The following is a 20,980-nucleotide window of genomic DNA, read 5'->3' as shown; positions in this document are numbered from 1 at the left end:
CACTACCAACTCCATACCCTTGCCATAAATTTAATTCCCCTCCCCTGCCCATTATCTTGAGTTGAAACAGGTTCTGTTTACAACCTCTACATCATATTTAATCTCGAGCTGAGATTCTGACTCCCATATCCTCGCCCACCTCTGCCGGTGCCTTAACTAATCTGCTGTTGAAACACTCATCCTTGCCGTTGTCAGCTCCAAACTATATTTCACTGCTCTGTGGGCTGGCCTCCCATCATCTGTGCTCTGTGAACTTCAGCTCATCCATAATTCTGCTGCCAATATCCTGTCCTGCACGGAGTCTTGCTCACCTATCACTATTGTCCTTGCTGACCTACATTGACTTTTAGACTCCCAAAGCCTTAAATTTAAATTTCTCATTCTCGTATTTAAATCCCTTCATGGCCTTTCCCTCCCTATCTCTGTAATCTCCTCCAGCCCAGAACCCTAACCAGAACTCTCTCTGTTCCTCTGACTCTGGCTTCTGATACATAATTTTCTCTCCACCAAGAGCCTTCGAATACTGGGTGAATTTAAATTTTTGAGATTGATAGGTTTTTGCTAGGTAAGAATAGCGAAGTATATGGAGCAATGGCAGATAAACGGAGTTGAGGTACGGATCAGCCATGATCTAGTAGAATGGGTGAACAGGCTTGAGGGGGCTGAATGGCCTACTCCTCTGCCTATGTTTTCCCCCTTCGTTCGCTCCACTATTGGTGGCCGTGACTTCAGATGTTTAGGCTTGATGCTCTGGAATTCTACCCCCAAACCTGTCTGCCCTTCTCCTCCTTAAAACACATTTCTTTGACCAAGCCCCACTCCTAATATAGTTTGGAGTCCATTTTTGTCTGTTTACGCCTCTGTGAAGCAACTTTGAAACATTTTTCTATATTAAAGGTGCTTTATAAATGCAAGCTGTTGCCGTGCGATATGTGATGAATCCTGATAGAGGGATGGTACAGAAATGCTTTGGTTTCAGCATCTGAATTAAAAAAATTAGTTCACATTAACAAAAAAAGTTCAAGACTTCCCTCCTAATAGTTTTGTTTGCTCTGAAGCAAGTATATTTTTTTCTTCTGTTTTACAGTATGTAGTTGTGAGCAGTAAGAAGATCCTATTTTATGACAGTGAACAGGACAAAGAATTGTCTAATCCTTCTATGGTGTTGGATATAGAGTAAGTAGCTACATGTATTCATATAAAAAATGAGTATTAAGGGAGTAATTGATGTAGTAAATTATAATGGTCCTGCAAGTAAAGTGAATTTGGGTTGTACAAACCCACCTGCTATTTGGCACTAAATTGGAAGTCTCATTCTGTTACAAGTATAGCAGGTATGAGAAACAGAAAAGCTAATGATGTCGGGAGTACTCTTTTAAGATTGTGCACTCCCTACACCATTAGTGTTTCCATTTCCCATCTTTGTTCCTGAATGAGTTTGCCAATTTAGCACACTTAAGGGAGCGTTTTCTGTGTTTGACCTATACCATACCATACCTGTGGTGGCTGGTGTGCAACGGCCACGTTTAAAAGATCCATGCACAGGCATCTTCCACCCTTCAGGATGTAGTTCAGGACCTGGAATATTACCTATCATAGGCAGTCCCTCGGGATCGAGGAAGACTTGCTTCCACTCTTAGCATAAGTTCTTCGGTGGCTGTACAATCCAATATGAGAACCACAGTCTCTGTCACAGGTGGGACACATAGTCGTTGAGGGAAAGGGTGGGCAGGGAGCCTGGTTTGCCGCACGCTCCTTCCGCTGCCTGCGCTTGATTTCTGCATGCTCTTGGCGATGCGAGTCGAGGAGCTCAGCGCCCTCCTGGATGCACTTCCTCCACTTAGGGCGATCTATGGCCAAGGACTCCCAGGTGTCAATGAGGTTTCGCACTTTATCAGGGAGGCTTTGAGAGTGTCCTTATAACGTTTCCTCTGCCCGCCTTTGGCTCGTTTGCCGTGGGCAAGTTCCGACTAGAGCACTTGCTTTGGGAGTCTCGTGTCTGGCATGCGAACTATGTGGCCTGCCCAGCGGAGTTGATCAAGTGTGGTCAGTGCTTCAATGCTATATGGGTAGAGCTGCAGAACACCAAAGGGCAAAAAACGTTATTGGGAGTTGTGTACAGACCTCCAAACAGTAGTAGTGATGTTGGGGAGGGTATCAGACAGGAAATTAGGGGTGCATGCAATAAGGGTGCAGCAGTTATAATGGGTGACTTTAATATGCACATAGATTGGGCTAACCAAACTGGAAGCAATACGGTGGAGGAGGATTTCCTGGAGTGCATAAGGGATGGTTTTCTCGACCAATATGTCGAGGAACCAGCTAGGCGGGAGGCCATCTTAGACTGGGTAATGTAATGAGAGAGGATTAATTAGCAATCCCGTTGTGCGAGGCCCCTTGGGGAAGAGTGACCATAATATGGTGAAATTCTGCATTAGGATGGAGAATGAAACAGTTAATTCAGAGACCAAGGTCCAGAACTTAAAGAAGGGTAACTTTGAAGGTATGGCGTGAATTGGCTAGGATTGATTGGCGAATGATACTTAAGGGGTTGACTGTGGATCGGCAATGGCAGACATTTAAAGACCGCATGGATGAACTACAACAATTGTACATTCCTATCTGTCGTAAAAATAAAAAAGGGAAGGTGGCTCAACCGTGGCTATCAAGGGAAATCAGTGATAGTATTAAAGCCAAGGAAGTGGCCGGAGACTGGGAGAAATTTAGAACTCAGCAGAGGAGGACAAAGGGTTTGATTAGGGCAGGGAAAATGGAGTACGAGAAGAAGCTTGCAGGGAACATTAAGACGGATTGCAAAAGTTTCTATAGATATGTAAAGAAAAAAAGGTTAGTAAAAACAAACGTAGGTCCCCTGCAGTCAGAATCAGGCGAAGTCATAACTGGGAACAAAGAAATGGCGGACCAATTAAACAAGTACTTTGGTTCGGTATTCACTAAGGAGGATATTAACAACCTTCCGGATATAAGAGGGGTCAGAGGGTCTAGTAAGGAGGAGGAACTGAGGGAAATCCTTATTAGTCAGGAAATTGTGTTGGGGAAATTGATGGGATTGAAGGCCGATAAATCCCCAGGGCCTGATGGACTGCATCCCAGAGTACTTAAGGAGGCGGCCTTGGAAATAGCGGATGCATTGACAGTCATTTTCCAACATTCCATTGACTCTGGATCAGTTCCTATCGAGTGGAGGGAAGCCAATGTAACCCCACTTTTTAAAAAAGGAGGGAGAGAGAAAACAGGGAATTTTCGACCGGTCAGCCTGACATCGGTAATGGGTAAGATGATGGAATCAATTATTAAGGATGTCATAGCAGCGCATTTGGAAAGAGGTGACATGATAGGTCCAAGTCAGCATGGATATGTGAAAGGGAAATCATGCTTGACAAATCTTTTGGAATTTTTTGAGGATGTTTCCAGTAGAGTGGACAAGGGAGAACCAGTTGATGTGGTATATTTGGACTTTCAGAAGGCTTTCGACAAGTTCCCACACAAGAGATTAATGTGCAAAGTTAAAGCACATGGGATTGGGGGTAGTGTGCTGACATGGATTGAGAACTGGTTGTCAGACAGGAAGCAAAGGGTAGGAGTACATGGGTACTTTTCAGAATGGCAGGCAGTGACTAGTGGGGTACCGCAAGGTTCTGTGCTGGGGCCCCAGCTGTTTACACTGTACATTAATGATTTAGACGAGGGGATTAAATGTAGTATCTCCAAATTTGCGGATGACACTAAGTTAGGTGGCAGTGTGAGCTGCGAGGAGGATGCTATGAGGCTGCAGAGTTACTTGGATAGGTTAGGTGAGTGGGCAAATGCATGGCAGATGAAGTATAATGTGAATAAATGTGAGGTTATCCACTTTGGTGGTAAAAACAGAGAGACAGACTATTATCTGAATGGTGACAGATTAGGAAAAGGGGAGGTGCAACGAGACCTGGGTGTCATGGTACATCAGTCATTGAAGGTTGGCATGCAGGTACAGCAGGCGGTTAAGAAAGCAAATGGCATGTTGGCCTTCATAGCGAGGGGATTTGAGTACAGGGGCAGGGAGGTGTTGCTACAGTTGTACAGGGCATTGGTGAGGCCACACCTGGAGTATTGTGAACAGTTTTGGTCTCCTAACCTGAGGAAGGACATTCTTGCTATTGAGGGAGTGCAGCGAAGGTTCACCAGACTGATTCCCGGGATGGTGGGACTGACCTATCAAGAAAGACTGGATCAACTGGGCTTGTATTCACTGGAGTTCAGAAGAATTAGAGGGGACCTCATAGAAACGTTTAAAATTCTGATGATTTTAGACAGGTTAGATACAGGAAGAATGTTCGCAATGTTGGGGAAGTCCAGAACCAGGGGTCACAGTCTAAGGATAAGGGGTAAGCCATTTAGGACCGAGATGCGGACGAACTTCTTCACCCAGAGAGTGGTGAACCTGTGGAATTCTCTACCACAGAAAGTTGTTGAGGCCAATTCACTAAATATATTCAAAAAGGAGTTGGATGTAGTCCTTACTACTAGGGGGATCAAGGGGTATGGTGAGAAAGCAGAAATGGGTTACTGAAGTTGCATGTTCAGCCATGAACTCATTGAATGGTGGTGCAGGCTAGAAGGGCCGAATGGCCTGCTCCTACACCTATTTTCCATGTTTCTATGCTGGGGATGTTGGCCTGGACGAGGACGCTAACCTGGAATATTAGATCCTTCATTGAAACACCTGTGAACTCATCCTTTTTTGGCGTGAAAGCAAGTCATCCTCGTTTCGAGGGACTGCCTATGATGATAATGACCTGAGCGTCTGATGCTGACAGTTCATGCCAAAAGTGGAAAGTGTTTTCCCTTCCTTTGCATTGGCCTCCTTAACCTTTATTTATTTCCGGTGTTAACCTCTTGTTCTTGAGCACGGAGCTAGTTGTTACAAAACCTTTATCATGCATATAAAATCATACTCTTGTTTATGGCCGTTGAAAGTCATTCATTCGTTTCCCACATAATAAAAAATTAAAATTATTTTAAACATTCAAAACAGAATACACTTTAGGTGCTATGACAATATCTCACAAAAGTGTTGAATATGAATGTAATTGTACTTCTGAGAGCCCTGTATAATTCATCCATTAGTTTTAGTAAGGTGCCCAAGTTATACTTGGATGCTATATAGAACAATATATTATATCAGTGGTACTATAATAGAATTATCAGTGTCCAGATGGTGTGATCTCGCTTCATCTGTAAGTTTGCTATCCCATTCACTTTTAATTGTAGTTTACTCACACATGTAAGAGACTTTCTTGAATGCCTGTCAGAAACCTTCAACAGTTTTAAAGCCTTTAATCTACACTTCCAATGAATCTTGGAATCTTTCATTGCTTTGTATTCAATGTCCTCCTGTGGTGTGAACAGGATTGCAGACAGCAACTGAAAATTCAATAAAATGCATTTATTAAAATAAAGTGCCTTGTAATTTTGGTAATTAATATTTGAGACTTATGGACATATGTTTTAGTGTCTAACTTTACCATGAGCAAGGATAATGCTGCTATGATGAAACTTCAGAGCTACACAGTCTTTCATTGTTTTCACTTTATGAATGATGAAGTATTTACAAACTTTCAATCTTAACAGAAGCAGCAAAAATTATTTAAATAAACAACTACTTTCAAAATGAAAACTAGATAACAATAATAACATTTATCTGTTGTTTAAAAATGTTCCGTATTTTTTTTCCCATGGTATAAAAACGTCCCTGCGTAGAGGGATCAATTATCTTTTCATGTTACAGTAGCACATCATCAATCCATGTCTGCTTATCCTCTGTAGTTTCCCATGGTTAGATGTAGTGATGGAAGCTTGGTGAGCATATCTCACCTTTTCCACAAGCTTTGCTGTCATGTAAAATCATTATAGGGCAAAAGGAATGATGTGTTTAGGAAGATTAATAAAAAGAAGGGATACTGATCTGGTACAGCAATAAGAGTGGCTTTCACTTTTTCTTGATTTGTTTTTAAGTGGGTAAGTTTTGATTTTGGAAATGTGCTAGAATCACATCAGTATGTCTGAGATTTTGCATTTTATCATTTTAATGTTGCTGCTTTTTCATAGCAAACTTTTCCACGTTCGGCCAGTTACACAGGGTGATGTATATAGAGCGGATGCCAAAGAGATTCCCAGAATATTTCAGGTAAGTGAGACTTTATTACATCTGCCTTTGAAACACAATGAAGAGCTGTTGTTAATTACAATGTTTTAAAATAGTGTATAATGAACAATTTTAAATTTTAAAACTGACTGGCATTAAAATGTTTCTGTTGTATGCTTTATAGATCCTTTATGCTAATGAGGGAGAGAGTAGAAAGGAGCAAGAGTTTCCTGTGGAACCTCCTGCTTTGGGTGAGAAGTCGAGCTACATTCCTCACAAAGGTCATGAATTTATACCAACACTCTACCATTTTCCAACCAACTGTGAGGCCTGTCCCAAGCCACTGTGGCACATGTTTAAACCCCCACCAGCTCTGGAATGTCGCCGTTGCCATATCAAATGCCACAAAGATCACATGGATAAAAAAGAGGACCTTATAGCACCATGTAAAGGTGGGTATCAATACATGTCCCCATTTTATATTATACAGAATATAGTGCAAAGTATGATGTATTATCAGTTGCTTACATTTTGAAACATAAAAATCTACCTGAATAAAATTCAGCAAAAATTTCAGATTGCAAATAATTTGAAAGTGTGTTTGGAAAATTTCTGTTTGTAATTATGCAGTATTCTCCTTCAATGTGTGTTTGTAACTAAATTTGTTTCGGATTGCATTTCTTTGTCATAAAAGTTATTGAGTATTAAGATTTGGATTCTCTTCCCAACATTCTTTAGTCTTGATCATCACAAAAGACAACTCTTATGGCAGATACCCCTTCTGTGTACTGAAACATAACTTTTGAGTGTAGTGAATGGGATATAAAAATCTACGCGTTTCACTTTCTGCTTTATATCAAAAATAGTACAGGTCGCCCACAGGTATACTTCTAATCTCTGATTGTTTGAAAAACACCAGACTAACCATTTAACTTAGGTTAAACTAATATTTCATGTGGTAAGATACAAAAGATACAAGAAGGAAAAATAACAGCACGGCACTTAACTCTCTCTCGTACTTTAAAAGACCAAAATACAACTGCTACATTTCCAGAATTCCTTTCAATGTCCTTATAGCTGCGTCTTAGAAATTATTGGGCACTTCCTACTGCATCTACCTGGAGAAACTTTGACATGCAGTGAATAACAAAATATTAGGGCTGCTGCTGAAGATAAACCTCTGAATCAAAGAGTCTTTTCCTTACTAATGCAATTTTCTTAAGCTCCAGATCTTTTTTCAACAGGCAGGTAAATGGAGTTTTATCTAACTGTATCTTTAGGTATAGAATTGTACCTTCCAGGTATTTGAATGTGAACAGTTGCCTCCTTCCCTCATTTTGCTTGATTACCAGATTTGTTTGTCTGGTTTGTTCTCCCATAAACGACTTGACCAGCATACCAAATGATTTAGTTGTTTTCAAAAAGACAGCTGGCACTGATGATAGATTGCAAGATGTGGATTAATTACAGATGCAAGACTATGAGTACAGGTAATTGACAGCCTGGTAAGACTGCAAACAGCTATCTTCCTGCCTCCACCCACTCTGCACATTCCCTTAGTAATAACTAAGGCTGTCAAACCAAAAGAACAAAGAAAAACTTAAAAGAAATAGGATTCTGTTTTTTTTTTAAAAAGGTGCCTAAATCTTGCTACAATTTAAATGAAAAGCTGTAAGATAGAAATTCAGTAATTTAAACTTGGTCTGTTCTCCATTTCCATCACAAAGAGAATGTTAAATGGCATGTCACATAATGCATGATTTATTTCACAAGTAAAGAAGTTCTACAAGTAGCAACTTCATTGCATGCTTTTGAAGGCTTCACTTAAATATAGGATAAGTTAGCTCTCCTGTATGCATCAATGCATACATGAAAGGAGAAAAGACTTGGATTTCTGTAGCGCCTTTCATGGCCACCGGATGTCTCAAAGCGCTTTACATCCAATGAAGTACTTTTTTTTGGAGTGTAGTCACTGTTGTAATGTAGGAAATTATACATGCACAGTATAGTATATCTGAGCCCAATAGACTAGGATGGTCCCTGTTAATGATCCTGTGTCTCGGCTAAGTTAACTCATCTCAGTTGATCGAACAATTGGATACAACAATTAGCCTAACTGTTCCTTATTTGAGAGGTGAAAACAAGGGAGAGAGAAAACAGGGAATTATAGACCGGTCAGCCTGACCTCAGTAGTGGGTAAAATGATGGAATCAATTATTAAGGATGTCATAGCAGCGCATTTGGAAAGAGGTGACATGATAGATCCAAGTCAGCATGGATTTGTGAAAGGGAAATCATGCTTGACAAATCTTTTGGAATTTTTTGAGGACGTTTCCAGTAGAGTGGATAAGGGAGAACCAGTTGATGTGGTATATTTGGACTTTCAGAAGGCTTTCGACAAGGTCCCACACAAGAGATTAATGTGCAAAGTTAAAGCACATGGGATTGGGGGTAGTGTGCTGACATGGATTGAGAACTGGTTGTCAGACAGGAAGCAAAGAGTAGGAGTAAATGGGTACTTTTCAGAATGGCAGGCAGTGACTAGTGGGGTACTGCAAGGTTCTATGCTGGGGCCTCAGCTATTTACACTGTACATTAATGATTTAGACGAGGGGATTAAATGTAGTATCTCCAAATTTGCGGATGACACTAAGTTGGGTGGCAGTGTGAGCTGCGAGGAGGATGCTATGACTTGGATAGGTTAGGTGAGTGGGCAAATGCATGGCAGATGAAGTATAATGTGGATAAATGTGAGGTTATCCACTTTGGTGGTAAAAACAGAGAGACAGACTATTATCTGAATGGTGACAGATTAGGAAAAGGAGAGGTACAACGAGACCTGGGTGTCATGGTACATCAGTCATTGAAGGTTGGCATGCAGGTACAGCAGGCGGTTAAGAAAGCAAATGGCATGTTGGCCTTCATAGCGAGGGGATTTGAGTACAGGGGCAGGGAGGTGTTGCTACAGTTGTACAGGGCCTTGGTGAAGCCACACCTGGAGTAGGGGGATCAAGGGGTATGGCGAGAAAGCAGGAAGGGGGTACTGAATTTGCATGTTCAGCCATGAACTCATTGAATGGCGGTGCAGGCTAGAAGTGCCGAATGGCCTACTCCTGCACCTATTTTCTATGTTTCTAATCTGCTAATTCATACTATTCAGGGCTTCCTGAATAATAAGAATGAAAATAAAGAAACAACTTGCAATTATATGGTGCCTTTCATGACTTCAAGAGGTCCCAAAGTTCATCATCATCATAGGCAGTCCCTCAAAATCAAGGAAGACTTGCTTCCGCTCCTAAAGTGAGTTCTTTAGAGGCAGAACAGTCCAACACGAGAGCCACAGACCCTGTCACAGGTGGGACAGATAATCGTTGGGGGAAGTGGGGGTGGCACTGATTTACCACATGCTCCTTCCGCTGCCTGCGCCTGATCTCTTCACGCTCGCAGCGTTGAGATTCGAAGAGCTCAATGCTCTCCCGGAAGCGCTTTCTCCACCTAGGGCGGTCTTCGGCCAGGGTGTCCCTGGCGTCAGTGGTGATGTCGCACTTCACCAGGGAGGCTTTGAGGGTGTCCTTGTACATTTCCGCTGCCCACCTTTGGCTCGTTTGCCATAAAGGAGCTCCGCATGCGGATTAAGTGGCCTGCCCAACGAAGCTGATTTAGCGAGGTCAGTGCTTCAATGCTGGGGATGTTAGCCTGGGCGAGGACACTGATGTTGGTACATCTGTCCTCCCAGGGGATTTGCAGGATCTTGCGGAGACGTCATTGGTGATATAGCTCCAGCAACTTGATGTGTCTTCTATAAGTCATCCATGTTTCTGACCCATATAGGAAGGCGGGAATTACTACAGCCCTGTAGACCATGAGTTTGGTGGTAGGTTTGAGGGCTTGGTCTTCGAACACTCTTTTTTTCCTCAGGCGGCCAAAGGCTGCACTGGCACACTGGAGGTGATGTTGAATCTCCGCATCAATGTCTGCCTTTGTTGACAAGAGGCTCCTGAGGTGTGGGAAGTGGTCCACGTTGTCAAGAGCCATGCCGTGAATCTTGATCACTGGGGGGCAGTGCTGTGCAGCGAGGACAGGTTGGTGTAGGACCTTTGTCTTACGGATGTTAAGCGTAAGGCCCATGCTTTCATATGCCTCAGTGAATACATTGACTATATCCTGGAGTTCAGTCTCCGAATGTGCACAGACGCAGGCGTCGTCCGCGTACTGTAGTTCAACGACAGAGGTTTGGGAGGTCTTGGACCTGGCCTGGAGGCGGCGTAGGTTAAACAGCTTCCCAGTGATTCTGTAGTTTAGTTCCACTCCGGCGGGGAGCTTGTCGACAGTGAGGTGGAGTATGGCAGCGAGGAAGATTGAAAGGAGGGTTGGAGCGATGACGCAGCCCTGTTTGACCCCGGATTGGACGTGGAATGGGTCTGTAATGGATCTGCTAGTAAGGATCACAGCCTGCATGTCGTCGTGGAGTAGGCGAAGGACGTTGACAAACTTTTGGGGGCACCCAAAAAAGAGGAGGACGCTCCATAAGCCCTTACGTTCGACAGTGTCAAAGGCCTTTGTAAGGTCGAAAAAGGCCATGTATAAGGGCTGGCGCTGCTCCTTGCATTTTCCCTGCAGTTGTCGTGCTGCAACGATCATGTCCGTTCCCTGTAGGGGACGAAATCCGCACTGTGACTCCGGGAGGAGCTCCTCGGCCACAGGGAGAAGACGGTTGAGGAGGACTCTAGCGACTACCCTCCCAGTGGTTGATAGCAGGGAGATTCCTCTGTCGTTGCCACAGTCGGATTTGTTCCCCTTTTTAAAGATGGACACGATCACTGCATCTCTGAGATCCCCCGGCATGCTCTCCTCCCTCCAAATGAGAGAGATGAGGTCATGTATCCGCTCCAACAGCGCCTCGCCGCCATATTTTAGCGCCTCAGCAGGAATTCCATTCGCACCCGTAGCCTTGTTCTTGAGTTTTATGGCTTTGCCTACTTCTTGTAGCGTTGGAGTTTCACTGAGGTGGTGGCGGGTTGCATGCTTGCGGGATGGAGTTGAGAACACTCGAGTCAAAGGCAGAGTCTCGATTGAGGAGATCTTCAAAGTGCTCCTTCCATCGGGCCCTGACAGCCTCGGTGTCCTTGATGAGTGTTTCCCTGTTCTTTGCCAGGAGTGGGGTGGGGCCTTGGGAGTTTGGACCGTAGGTGACCTTGACTGCAGTTCCCAAAGTTCTTTACAGTAGTGTCACTACTGTAATGTAGGAAGTGCAACATCCATTTTGTACACATCAAGGTCCCTCAAACAGCAATGAGATTATGACCAGAGAATCTGTTTTAGTGATGTTGGTTGAGGGATAAATATTGGCTAGGCCACCATGGCGAATTCGCCTGCATTTTTTCAAATAGTGCCATGGGATCGTTTACGTAAGAATGTCTGGGAATTAAGGATTGAGCACTGATGTGATGATCCTCACAGTTGAATAACTCGCCAGCACTTACTGTCCAGAATCACACTTCAAGATGACAGTTGATTGAGGTACAGTGGACCCAAATCCTGGTTTGAATCAATTTCAGCATAGTAGGGAAGAGGGTAGAAAATTGAAGGTAAAACTAGACGAGAAAGAAAGAAATTTGTTGTTTATTTCCTGTACAGAAAGGAGTAATGTTTAAAATTCAGTGCTGTCACCAGATAATTCAAATGCATCAGACCCGGTGTGCTGTAGTGAAAATGGTTTAGTGACCCGCTTCCAGCTTTATTATTGTAGTTGCCACGGAACCTGCTTTTGCTGGAAGGAGATCAGTCCTGTGCACGCGCATATGTTACAAAGTTAAAGGAAGCCAGTAGAAGTAATATGGGGGAAGGAATGTAACAATCCAGCAACCACACATTGCTATAATTACCAAAGACAGATATGTCTACATTGTAACTAGGCAGCATGGAACTGTGACTGAAACCACATGGTACATTAAACTATCTGTCTCTTCGATCTTTTTGCCAGGTATTTGCTTTACACTAGTCTCTGGACATACATGCACATGAAATTCCATCCCAAAATTAGGCAAAATACAAATGTTTCATGCCGATTGTCTCGCAGACAAATGTTCCCATATTTGAAAAGGACTCTTGTGCAGTGCCCACAATTACTCCATTGTATCCTAGTTCTCACCAAGTTCCATTTACTCATCATGCCTGTGCCCGCTGACCTACATTGGCTTTAGACCCAGCAACGCCTCTTTAAAAACATCCCTCTTTAACAGAGCTGTACGTAACCTGTTCTAATTTCTCCTTCTTTGGATCGGTGTGAATCTTTGTCCGTATATGCTCGTGTGAAGCGCCTTGGGATGTTTTACTACGTTGCATGTGCAATATGAATACAAATTGTTCGGTCAAAAATAAACAATTAAAAGCTGATCAATCCCCCCTTTTTTACATTCTCCATTCCATTACAAATTTCTACACATTTGTCGGGATATAGTCATCAAAAATCTTTTTTAATTAACCCAATAAAAGTGGAATATAGCATCAGTAACATGTTGTATTTTATTAATAGCAAACTTCGATTAAAATGTGAACAATGTTTTTAAATTTATACTATGACCTCCTCATCTCCCATTGTTGCTGCTGATGCTCCCATGCATACTGCCAACTCCGTGCTCCTCTATTTAATTCCATTTTAAATAAACTTTACAATTTAAGAATATTTTAGTTTACACACATTCATCACCACAATTATAAATGACTCATGAAGTTAAACTGCATTTTAAACTTTGGTGCTTTCTGCACTAAGCTGCATTTGAAGATAACTACCCCTGCTACCCTTGTGTTCTTAAGGGAAGTACAATATAAGAATTGGGTAAGTATTGCAACAAAACATTTATGGATAAAATCATTTTTAAATCAGTAATGTTTTCAAAAACATGCTTTGTGGAAAAAGTTCCTGATCGCGCTGATTTGTATTCTGAGGTTTCCTTCTTTCTCTGCCCAAGTTCTCATTTATTCTCTGTCTCCCACTCCTCTCTTTTTGTTTCTCTCTGTGTCTCTGTCATACTGTCGACCTCCCTCTCTCACCCTTTTTCTCTTTCCTTTTTTCACTCGCTCGCTCTCTCTCTCATCTTCCCATCAATCGTGTGCACAAACGCATGCATTTGCTCACTCCATGTCTCTCTCTCCCACTTTCACTCGCCCTTCCTTGCTGTCTCTGTGTCTCTTTATTCTGACGACCATAAGAACATAAGAAATAGGAGCAGGAGTAGGCCATATGGCCCCTCGAGCCTGCTCCACCATTCAATAAGATCATGGCTGATCTGATCTTGGCCTCAACTCCACTTTCTGCCTATTCCACATAAGTCTTGACTCCCCTATCATTCAAAAACCTGTCTATTTCTACCTTAACTATATTCAATGACCCAGCCTCCACAGCTCTCTCGGGTAGAGAACTCCAAAGATTCATGACCCTCTGAGAGAAGAAATTCCTCCTCCCCTCCATTTTAAATGTGCGACCCCTTATTCTGAAACTATGCCCCCTCGTTCTAGATTTCCCCCATGAGGGGGAACATCCTCTCTCCATCTACCCTGTCCATCCCCTCAGAATCTTGTATGTTTCAATAAGATCACCTCTCATTCTTCTAAACTCCAATGAAAATAGGCCCAAGCTGTTCAACCTTTCTTCATAAGACAACCCCTTCATCTCAGGAATCAAACTAGTGAACCTTCTTTGAACTGCCTCCAATGCAAGTATATCCCTCCTTTTTAAATAAGGAGACCAAAACTGTATATAGTACTCCAGGTGTGGTCTCACCAACACCGTGTACAGTTGTTGCAAGACTTCCCTACTTTTATACTCTATCCCCCTTGCAATAAAGGCCAATATTCCATTTGTCTTCCTCATACTTGCTCTACCTGCATGCTAACTTGTTGTGGTTCATGTACAAGGACCCCCAGATCCCCCTCGACAGCAGCATTTTGTAGTCTCTCTTCATTTAAATAATAATTTGCTTTTTTATTCTTCCTACCAAAGTGGATAACCTCACATTTTCCCACATTTTACTCCAACTGCTAAATTTTTGCCCACTCACTTAATCTATCTATATCCCTTTGCAGATTCTTTGTATCCTCTTCACAACTTGCTTTTCCCACCTATCTTTGTATCATCAACAAATTTGGCTACATTACACTCGGTCCCTTCATCCAAATCATTAATATAGATTGTAAATAGTTGAGGCCCCAGCACTGATCCCTGTGGCCTTCGATGTGAAATGTTAACTCTGTCTCTCAACAGATGCTGCCTGACCTGAGTATTTCCAGCATTTTCTGTTTCTATTTCAGATTTCCAGCATCCACAGTATTTTGTTTTGGTCTATTTATTCTGTTGGCTTCTCAATTTATATCTCTCTCTCGTTCTCACATCCACTCTGTGTTTCCCTCCAACTCTCTTTCGCTCTGTATGTCTAGATCACTATCTGTGGGCCTGTCTCCGTCACTCTTGGACGTGCATTTCCTCTCTCTCAAGTGCCTGTGCACTTGCTACCTTCCTCCCTTTCTCTCTTTGCCTCTCCACTCTCTCTGCCTCTGCTCTCTCTTTCTCAATGCCTCTGCTCTCTTTCTGTCTCTCTTGCGCGCTCTGGCAACCTACAGACCAATTAGCCTGACGTCAGTAGTAGGGAAAATGTTAGAATCAAGGACGTGGTAACAGGGCACTTAGAAAATAATAATAGGATTGGGCAGAGTCAACACTGATTTATGAAAGGGAAATCATGTTTGACAAATCTGTTGAACTAGCAGAATAGATAAGGGGGAACCAGTGGATGTGGTGGTTTTGGATTTTCAGAAGGCAATCGATAAGGTGCCACATAATAGGTTATTAAACAAAATGAGGGCTCATGGGATTGGGGGTCATATATTAGCATTGATTGAGGATTGATTAACGGATAGAAAACAGTGCAGGAATAAATGGGTCATTTTCAGGTTGGCAGGCTGTAACTACTGGGGTGCAACAAGGATCAGTGCTTGGACCTCAGCTATTCACAGTCTATATCAATGATTTGGATGAGGGGACCAATTGTAATATATCCAAGTTTGCTAATGGTACAAAGCTAGGTGGGAATGCTAGGTCTCTTTGTGAGGAGTATGCAAAGAGACTTCAAGGGAATATAGACAGGCTAAGTGAGTGGGCAAGGACATGGCAAATGGAATATAATGTGGAGAAATGTGAAGTTATCCACTTTGGTAGGACAAATCGAAAAGCAGAGTATTTTTAAACGGTAAAAGATTGGGAAATGTTGGTGTTCGAGGGGCCTGGGTGTCCTTGTACACAAATCACTGAAAGTTAACCTGCAGGTACAGCAAGCAATTAAGAAAGCAAATGGTATGTTGGCCTTTATTATAAAAGAGGATTTGAGTATAAGACTAAAGATGTCTTGCTGCAATTGTGTAGGGCCCTGGTGAGACCATTCCTAGAGTATTGTGTACAGTTTTGGTCTCCTTACCTAAGGAATGATACACTTGCCATAGAGGGAGTGCAATGAAGGTTCACCAGACTGATTCCTGGGATGGGGGGATTGTCCTATGAGGAGAGATTGAGTAGACTAGGTCTATATTCTTGAGTTTAGATGAATGAGAGGTGATCTCTTGAAACATACAAAATTCTTACAGGGCTTGACAGGGTAGATGCAGGGAAGATGTTTTCCCTGGCTGGAGAGTCTAGAATCAGGGATCACAGTCTCCGAATAAGGGGTCAGCCATTTAGGACTGAAATTAGGACAAATTTCTTCACTCAGGGTGGTGAATCTTTGGAATTCTCTACCCCAGACAGCTGTGGATGCTCAGTCGTTGAGTATATTCAAGACCGAGATGAATAGATTTTTGAATATTAAGGGAATCAAGGGATATGGGGATTGTGGAGGAAAGTGGAGTTGAGGTAGAAGATCAACCATGATGTCATTGAATGCTCTTATTGACTATGCAAGCTTGAGGGGCCAAATGGCCTACTCCTGCTCTTAATTCTTATGGCTCTCGCGCCCTCTGGCTCCCTCGCGCTCTGCCCCACCCCCCCCTTGCGCTCTGGCTTTGCCCCGCCCCCCCCCCCCCAATGCTCTGGCTCTACCCTGCTGCCGTCCTCCCCCCCCCCCCCCCCCCACCCACACCAAAGCGCTCTGGCCCTGCGCCAGCCCCTCACGCTCTGCCCCGCCCCGGCCCCTCACGCACTGGCTCTGCCCCGCCCACTCCTCCCCCCCCGGGCTATGTCTTTCTGTATCATTTCTTCTATTCCCCATCTTCTCTATCTCCTCCTGTGCAACAATCATCTATTAATCGGCAACACGGTTGTTCATGTATGAACCTCGATGGTGAACATCAGTGGCCTACTTGATTGTACAGTCCATCACAGCTGACTTCACCCTGGCAGTCAACATGCACAAGAACTTGATTTTTTTTTTCTTTCTCATTTGCCCCGGTAGGCTTTGAACAGTTGTGGTACCCTACTGACATAGGCTAACTCGACATTTATATTTGATTAACACTGAAGATCATTTAAGCTAGCTCTTTCTTGTTTGCAGTGAATTATGATGTTTCATCGGCAAAAGATCTGCTGTTACTAGCTAATTCAACAGAAGAACAGCAGAAATGGGTGAGTCGACTGGTGAAAAAGATTCCAAAGAAACCTCCTGCACATGATCCCAACTTCCACAGATCTTCGCCTAGGTCCTCAATGCGGGTTCCACCTAACCAATCCATGAGGCGGCCGAGCCGACAGCTTCCCCCAACCAAGCCCAGGTAAAATATTATTGATCTGTTAATTTTGAGCCTATTTCTTGGGCATCAGTGGGAATTTTGTACTGAAATATATTAAACTAATGCAGCCCTGTCTTTAAAAAGTTACATTCACTATCCTGCTATTAACAGTGTGTTCTTGTAACATTTAGAAGACTGAATATTATCTACAGTGTGTGCTTTTCAGGTTTAAAAATGTGTGCCCCCACAATTATCTAAATTAAAAACAGCTTAGTCCAGTTCTTGATTTTATAACTTTTTAAAAATGTCACTTTGCCTCAATTGCCAGTTAGTGGTTACATTATTGGACTTGCACCCAAATGTTCTGAGTTCAAATCCCAACATAGCAAGTTGTGAAGTTGAATTCAATAAATCTGGCAATTAGTGGACTAGCCACAGAAAAAAAATGACTGTCCAAACTGCCAATTGTCATAGAAACTCTCAGCTTTTTCCCCCTACTGCTGAAGCTAACATCATAGAACCCAATCATCTCAAGTATGTCTTCTCTTTTTCTTTTTGTATTCTTCGGTTTAACTAATTTCTACCTTTCCATTTCCACAGAGCACCCCCATGTAAGATTGCTTTGGTCAGCTATGCCTAGAGTTTCTGAAATCTAGTATACTTCCTGTGTCGTTCATTGTAAAGGCTATCCTTTTCCATTTACATTCCCATATGTTCATTGTTGCCGCATTGAAAATGCTGTCTTACTTTTCAAGCATTGCAATACTGTTTGCTTTGCCAATAGTAATGCTGCCAATAATTTGTCCCCCTGTTGGCCATTTGTTGATATGGCCCTTATGCTGTGTAGCGCAACAATGTCATTGTGAAATGAAGGACATAATACACAATTTACATTATTACCAGTACAGCAAACCAATTTAACTCCTGCCCCCATAATTCTGTTTCTCATTGAAATGTCCCAACAATTTGGATAAAAATTGTGGAGTCATACCACTTTAAACTGCAATATAATAATTTTTAAATGTAAAAATTTGCTTTGACCTACGGAATAGGAGACCTAAATTTGAATCTTGGTCTTAACTAACATTTGCATTCTTCACGAGAGCGAGAAAACAGGTTTTTAGGGTTGGCAGAATTCAATTCCTTCAAGTTCCTCCTGTGGTGAGCAGCATTCACAACATCCTGGAGAAATCTATAAGCTCAGCTATGCTATCTGAGAAAGAAGAATAACTACATCTACCTTTTAAACATGGCGGTACATTGATGTTTTGCACTATGGAATGATACCTGCAGGTTCTGACCTTTTGGTATCCCGTGAGCAAAACTTCAGTTGGTCTGCATGGGAAGGCACAGGCAGGAAGTGAAACATTTCTTTGGAGGAAGGGTGGTCAAATTCACCATGCCACACTTTGCTTGATTTCCCAAGTGAACAGGAAAATTCCCACTCCCTTGGTCAGAAAATAATTAATGCCATTGGAGGGGAGGGGGGGGGGGGGCTATAAAAGGTGGAAAAAATAACTTAGGGGTTAAATGGTGCTTTTCTTTTTGCAACAGGCAGCCAGGTAATAAAAGTAACCTGTCTGGGAGTATGTAATTGTACACTTTTTTTATTAAGGAACTGCATTAAAAATGTGTTTGTTTGCCCCCTTAATTTTATCTGATTTCCTCCTTTGGAGTAACTATTTGCTATCCAGATGGCTGTTGTTCCTAAACTATTATCTTTTTAATCATCAAGCTGCCAGTTTACTCTTACTCTTACTCACCTGTGTTTCTGGATTGCCATTTGAGTGTTTCTATAAAGAAATGAGGGTTGCTGTGATGCTCCTTGGACCTCCAGAACAGCAAACCACAACTGCAATTTTTGCATAGTTCTTTCGCATTCTTCATTACTTTAGGGTACAGTGAACCATTTTACTAATACTTCACATTTTGAAGTGTGATTGCAGCACTTTTTTCAAATATGTGTCAATTTATCCAATCCCTTCTGAAATATCAACTCCTTGCTCGGATATGGTTTCTGGGTATCCTCCTGGACCCCACTCAAGTAGCCATTATGCTTTTAGCCTTAAGGTGTGAGCCTTAAGTGATTGGCAGCAGCGAACATCACAGCCCAGTCTGACCCTGTTCTCATGTGCTGCCCACTTCCACCAGGAGTTGTTCTATAGCGACGAGGAACCGAAGCTTTGACTGATTTTCCACTGTGTAATCCAGGCCAATGAGACCACTTGTACTGCAAGTTACAAAATTATAAAGAGATATTGATAGATTAACTGAATCGGCAAAACTGTGGCAAACGGATTTCACTGTAGGCAAATGTGAGGTCGTCCACTTTGGATCTAAAATGGATAGAACAGAGTACTTTCTAAATGGTGAAACCAAAAAAACAATAAAGGTCCAAAGAGCCTTGGGAGTCCAGGTACATCGATCATTAAAATGTCATGAACACGTAGAGAAAATAATCAAAAAGGCTAATGGAATATTGTCCTTCAGATCTAGACTAGAATACAAAAAGGTAGAAGTCATGCTTCAGCTATACAAAACCCTGGTTAGACCACACCTGCAGTACGGTGAGCAGTTCTGGGCACCACACCATGGAAGGATATATTGGTCTTGCAGGGAATGCAGTGCATGCTTACCTGAATGACACCTGGACACCACGGGTTAAATTACAAGGAGAGATTACGCAAACTAAAGTTGTATTCCCTGGAATTTGGAAGGTTAAGAACTGATTTGAGTGAAGTTTTCAAGATTTAAGGGAAACAGATAGGATAGTTAGAGAAAAACTTTTTCTGCTGGTTGGTGAGTATAGGACTCGGGGGCATAGTCTAAAAATTAGAGCCAGACCTTTCGGGAGTAAAACTAGGAAACACTTCTACACACAAAAGGTGGTAGAAGTTTGGGACTCTCTTCATTAAAAGGCAATTGATGCTAGATCAATTAATTTTAAATCTGAGATGAATAGATTTTTGTTAACCAAAGGTATTAAGAGATATGGGACAAAGGCAGGTACGTGGAGTTAAGTTGCAGATCAACCATGATCTCATTGAATGGCTAAATGGACTACTCCTGTCCCTATGTTCCTATCTAATGCTGATAGCCATGAAATCAGCTAATTCCACACAGGCCAGGGACTGAAACTGGTACCTTTCTTGTCTGTATGGTTTTGCTGCTCATTTGATAAACCTGCTAAGCCACGGGGGAGCCGTCCAGGTGCTCTCATACTATGTTCTTAATACCTCTCTTACATGTAAATATTTGCTTCCATTTCCATCTTTGTTGCTATTCTTGTAGCTCGGAGTCTGGCCCCATTCTTCGAATCATCCTACATTGACACATTTTAATTGTCCCAGTAAGTTGTAGAGGGTCACTTTCATTCTGCTTAGCATGTAATCAACACTAATTTTAAGAGTTCTGTCTTCACCTGACTTTGTCCTGCATGATATTTTTGCATCTGCGCCTTCTTTGTAATCGGCATGCAAACTAAAATTATTATACTTTGAATTCCCAATTCATGCTTTGAACTGCAGTATTAGTCCTGTTTAGATCTTAAAAGTCCCTAGATCATACACTGACTAAAATTGTTATGTATTCAATCAGCTCTTGCATTTGTATAATAAACATAAGTAAAGCTGCAAATAATTTTAACCATGTAATTTCTTCTGCGTTTGATGGAGGAATACATGATGTGTACTGTTTTTTGATTTATTCCTGCCTCCTGAAGGCAATGACTCAGTTCCACGGGCAGCTTTCCGATACCTCGTCCAATTGCCATTTTCCATATGTGGGTCCAGACAGTGGAGTTGTACAACTAGGGGAAAAAAGTTATTCATTGTAAAGAAATGTAAAATATGAACACTGAATTGATGTGCATTCCCTGAACTGTTACAGATTGCTTGATATGGCCTTTAAAGACTGGGACTGGCCGTTTGATGATGATGATGATGATGATGTTTTTGATTTTTGAAGAAGTTGTTTTACCTGAATGGGGTAACCTATCTGAAAGTGCTGGGTTTGAAGTCTGCAGTGATATTTAAATGAAGCATGGTTTGGCTTGTGCATTACCAAAATTTTCAATGAAAGCAGCAATTATGAGAATATAGTATTGTAGCAGCAGACTTG

The 20,980-nt window shown here is 42.2% G+C and overlaps 1 protein-coding gene across 7 annotated transcripts in view; it reads left to right on the top strand.

Annotated features, from left to right (window-relative positions):
• Positions 1-20,980, top strand: part of LOC139267144 (rho-associated protein kinase 2-like) — a 289,307-nt gene that overhangs the window by 261,823 nt on the left and 6,504 nt on the right. For 4 of the 7 annotated variants that reach the window (XM_070885001.1, XM_070884995.1, XM_070884999.1 and 1 more), the window contains 5 exons: positions 1,088-1,176; positions 6,112-6,190; positions 6,333-6,600; positions 16,687-16,903; positions 20,750-20,848. In XM_070885001.1, the coding sequence (XP_070741102.1) occupies positions 1,088-1,176; positions 6,112-6,190; positions 6,333-6,600; positions 16,687-16,903; positions 20,750-20,825 (729 nt within the window). In that variant the 3' untranslated portion in view covers positions 20,826-20,848. Of the gene's footprint in view, positions 1-1,087; positions 1,177-6,111; positions 6,191-6,332; positions 6,601-16,686; positions 16,904-20,152; positions 20,211-20,749; positions 20,849-20,980 lie in introns of those variants that run through there. The other 3 variants (XM_070884997.1, XM_070884996.1, XM_070884998.1) reach the window with 3 other exon arrangements.

The sequence above is a fragment of the Pristiophorus japonicus genome, chromosome 7 (genome assembly GCF_044704955.1).
Source record: "Pristiophorus japonicus isolate sPriJap1 chromosome 7, sPriJap1.hap1, whole genome shotgun sequence".
Classification (NCBI taxonomy): domain Eukaryota; kingdom Metazoa; phylum Chordata; class Chondrichthyes; family Pristiophoridae; genus Pristiophorus; species Pristiophorus japonicus.
Note: the sequence above shows the minus strand (reverse complement) of the source record. Positions and strands in the feature narration are given on the sequence as shown.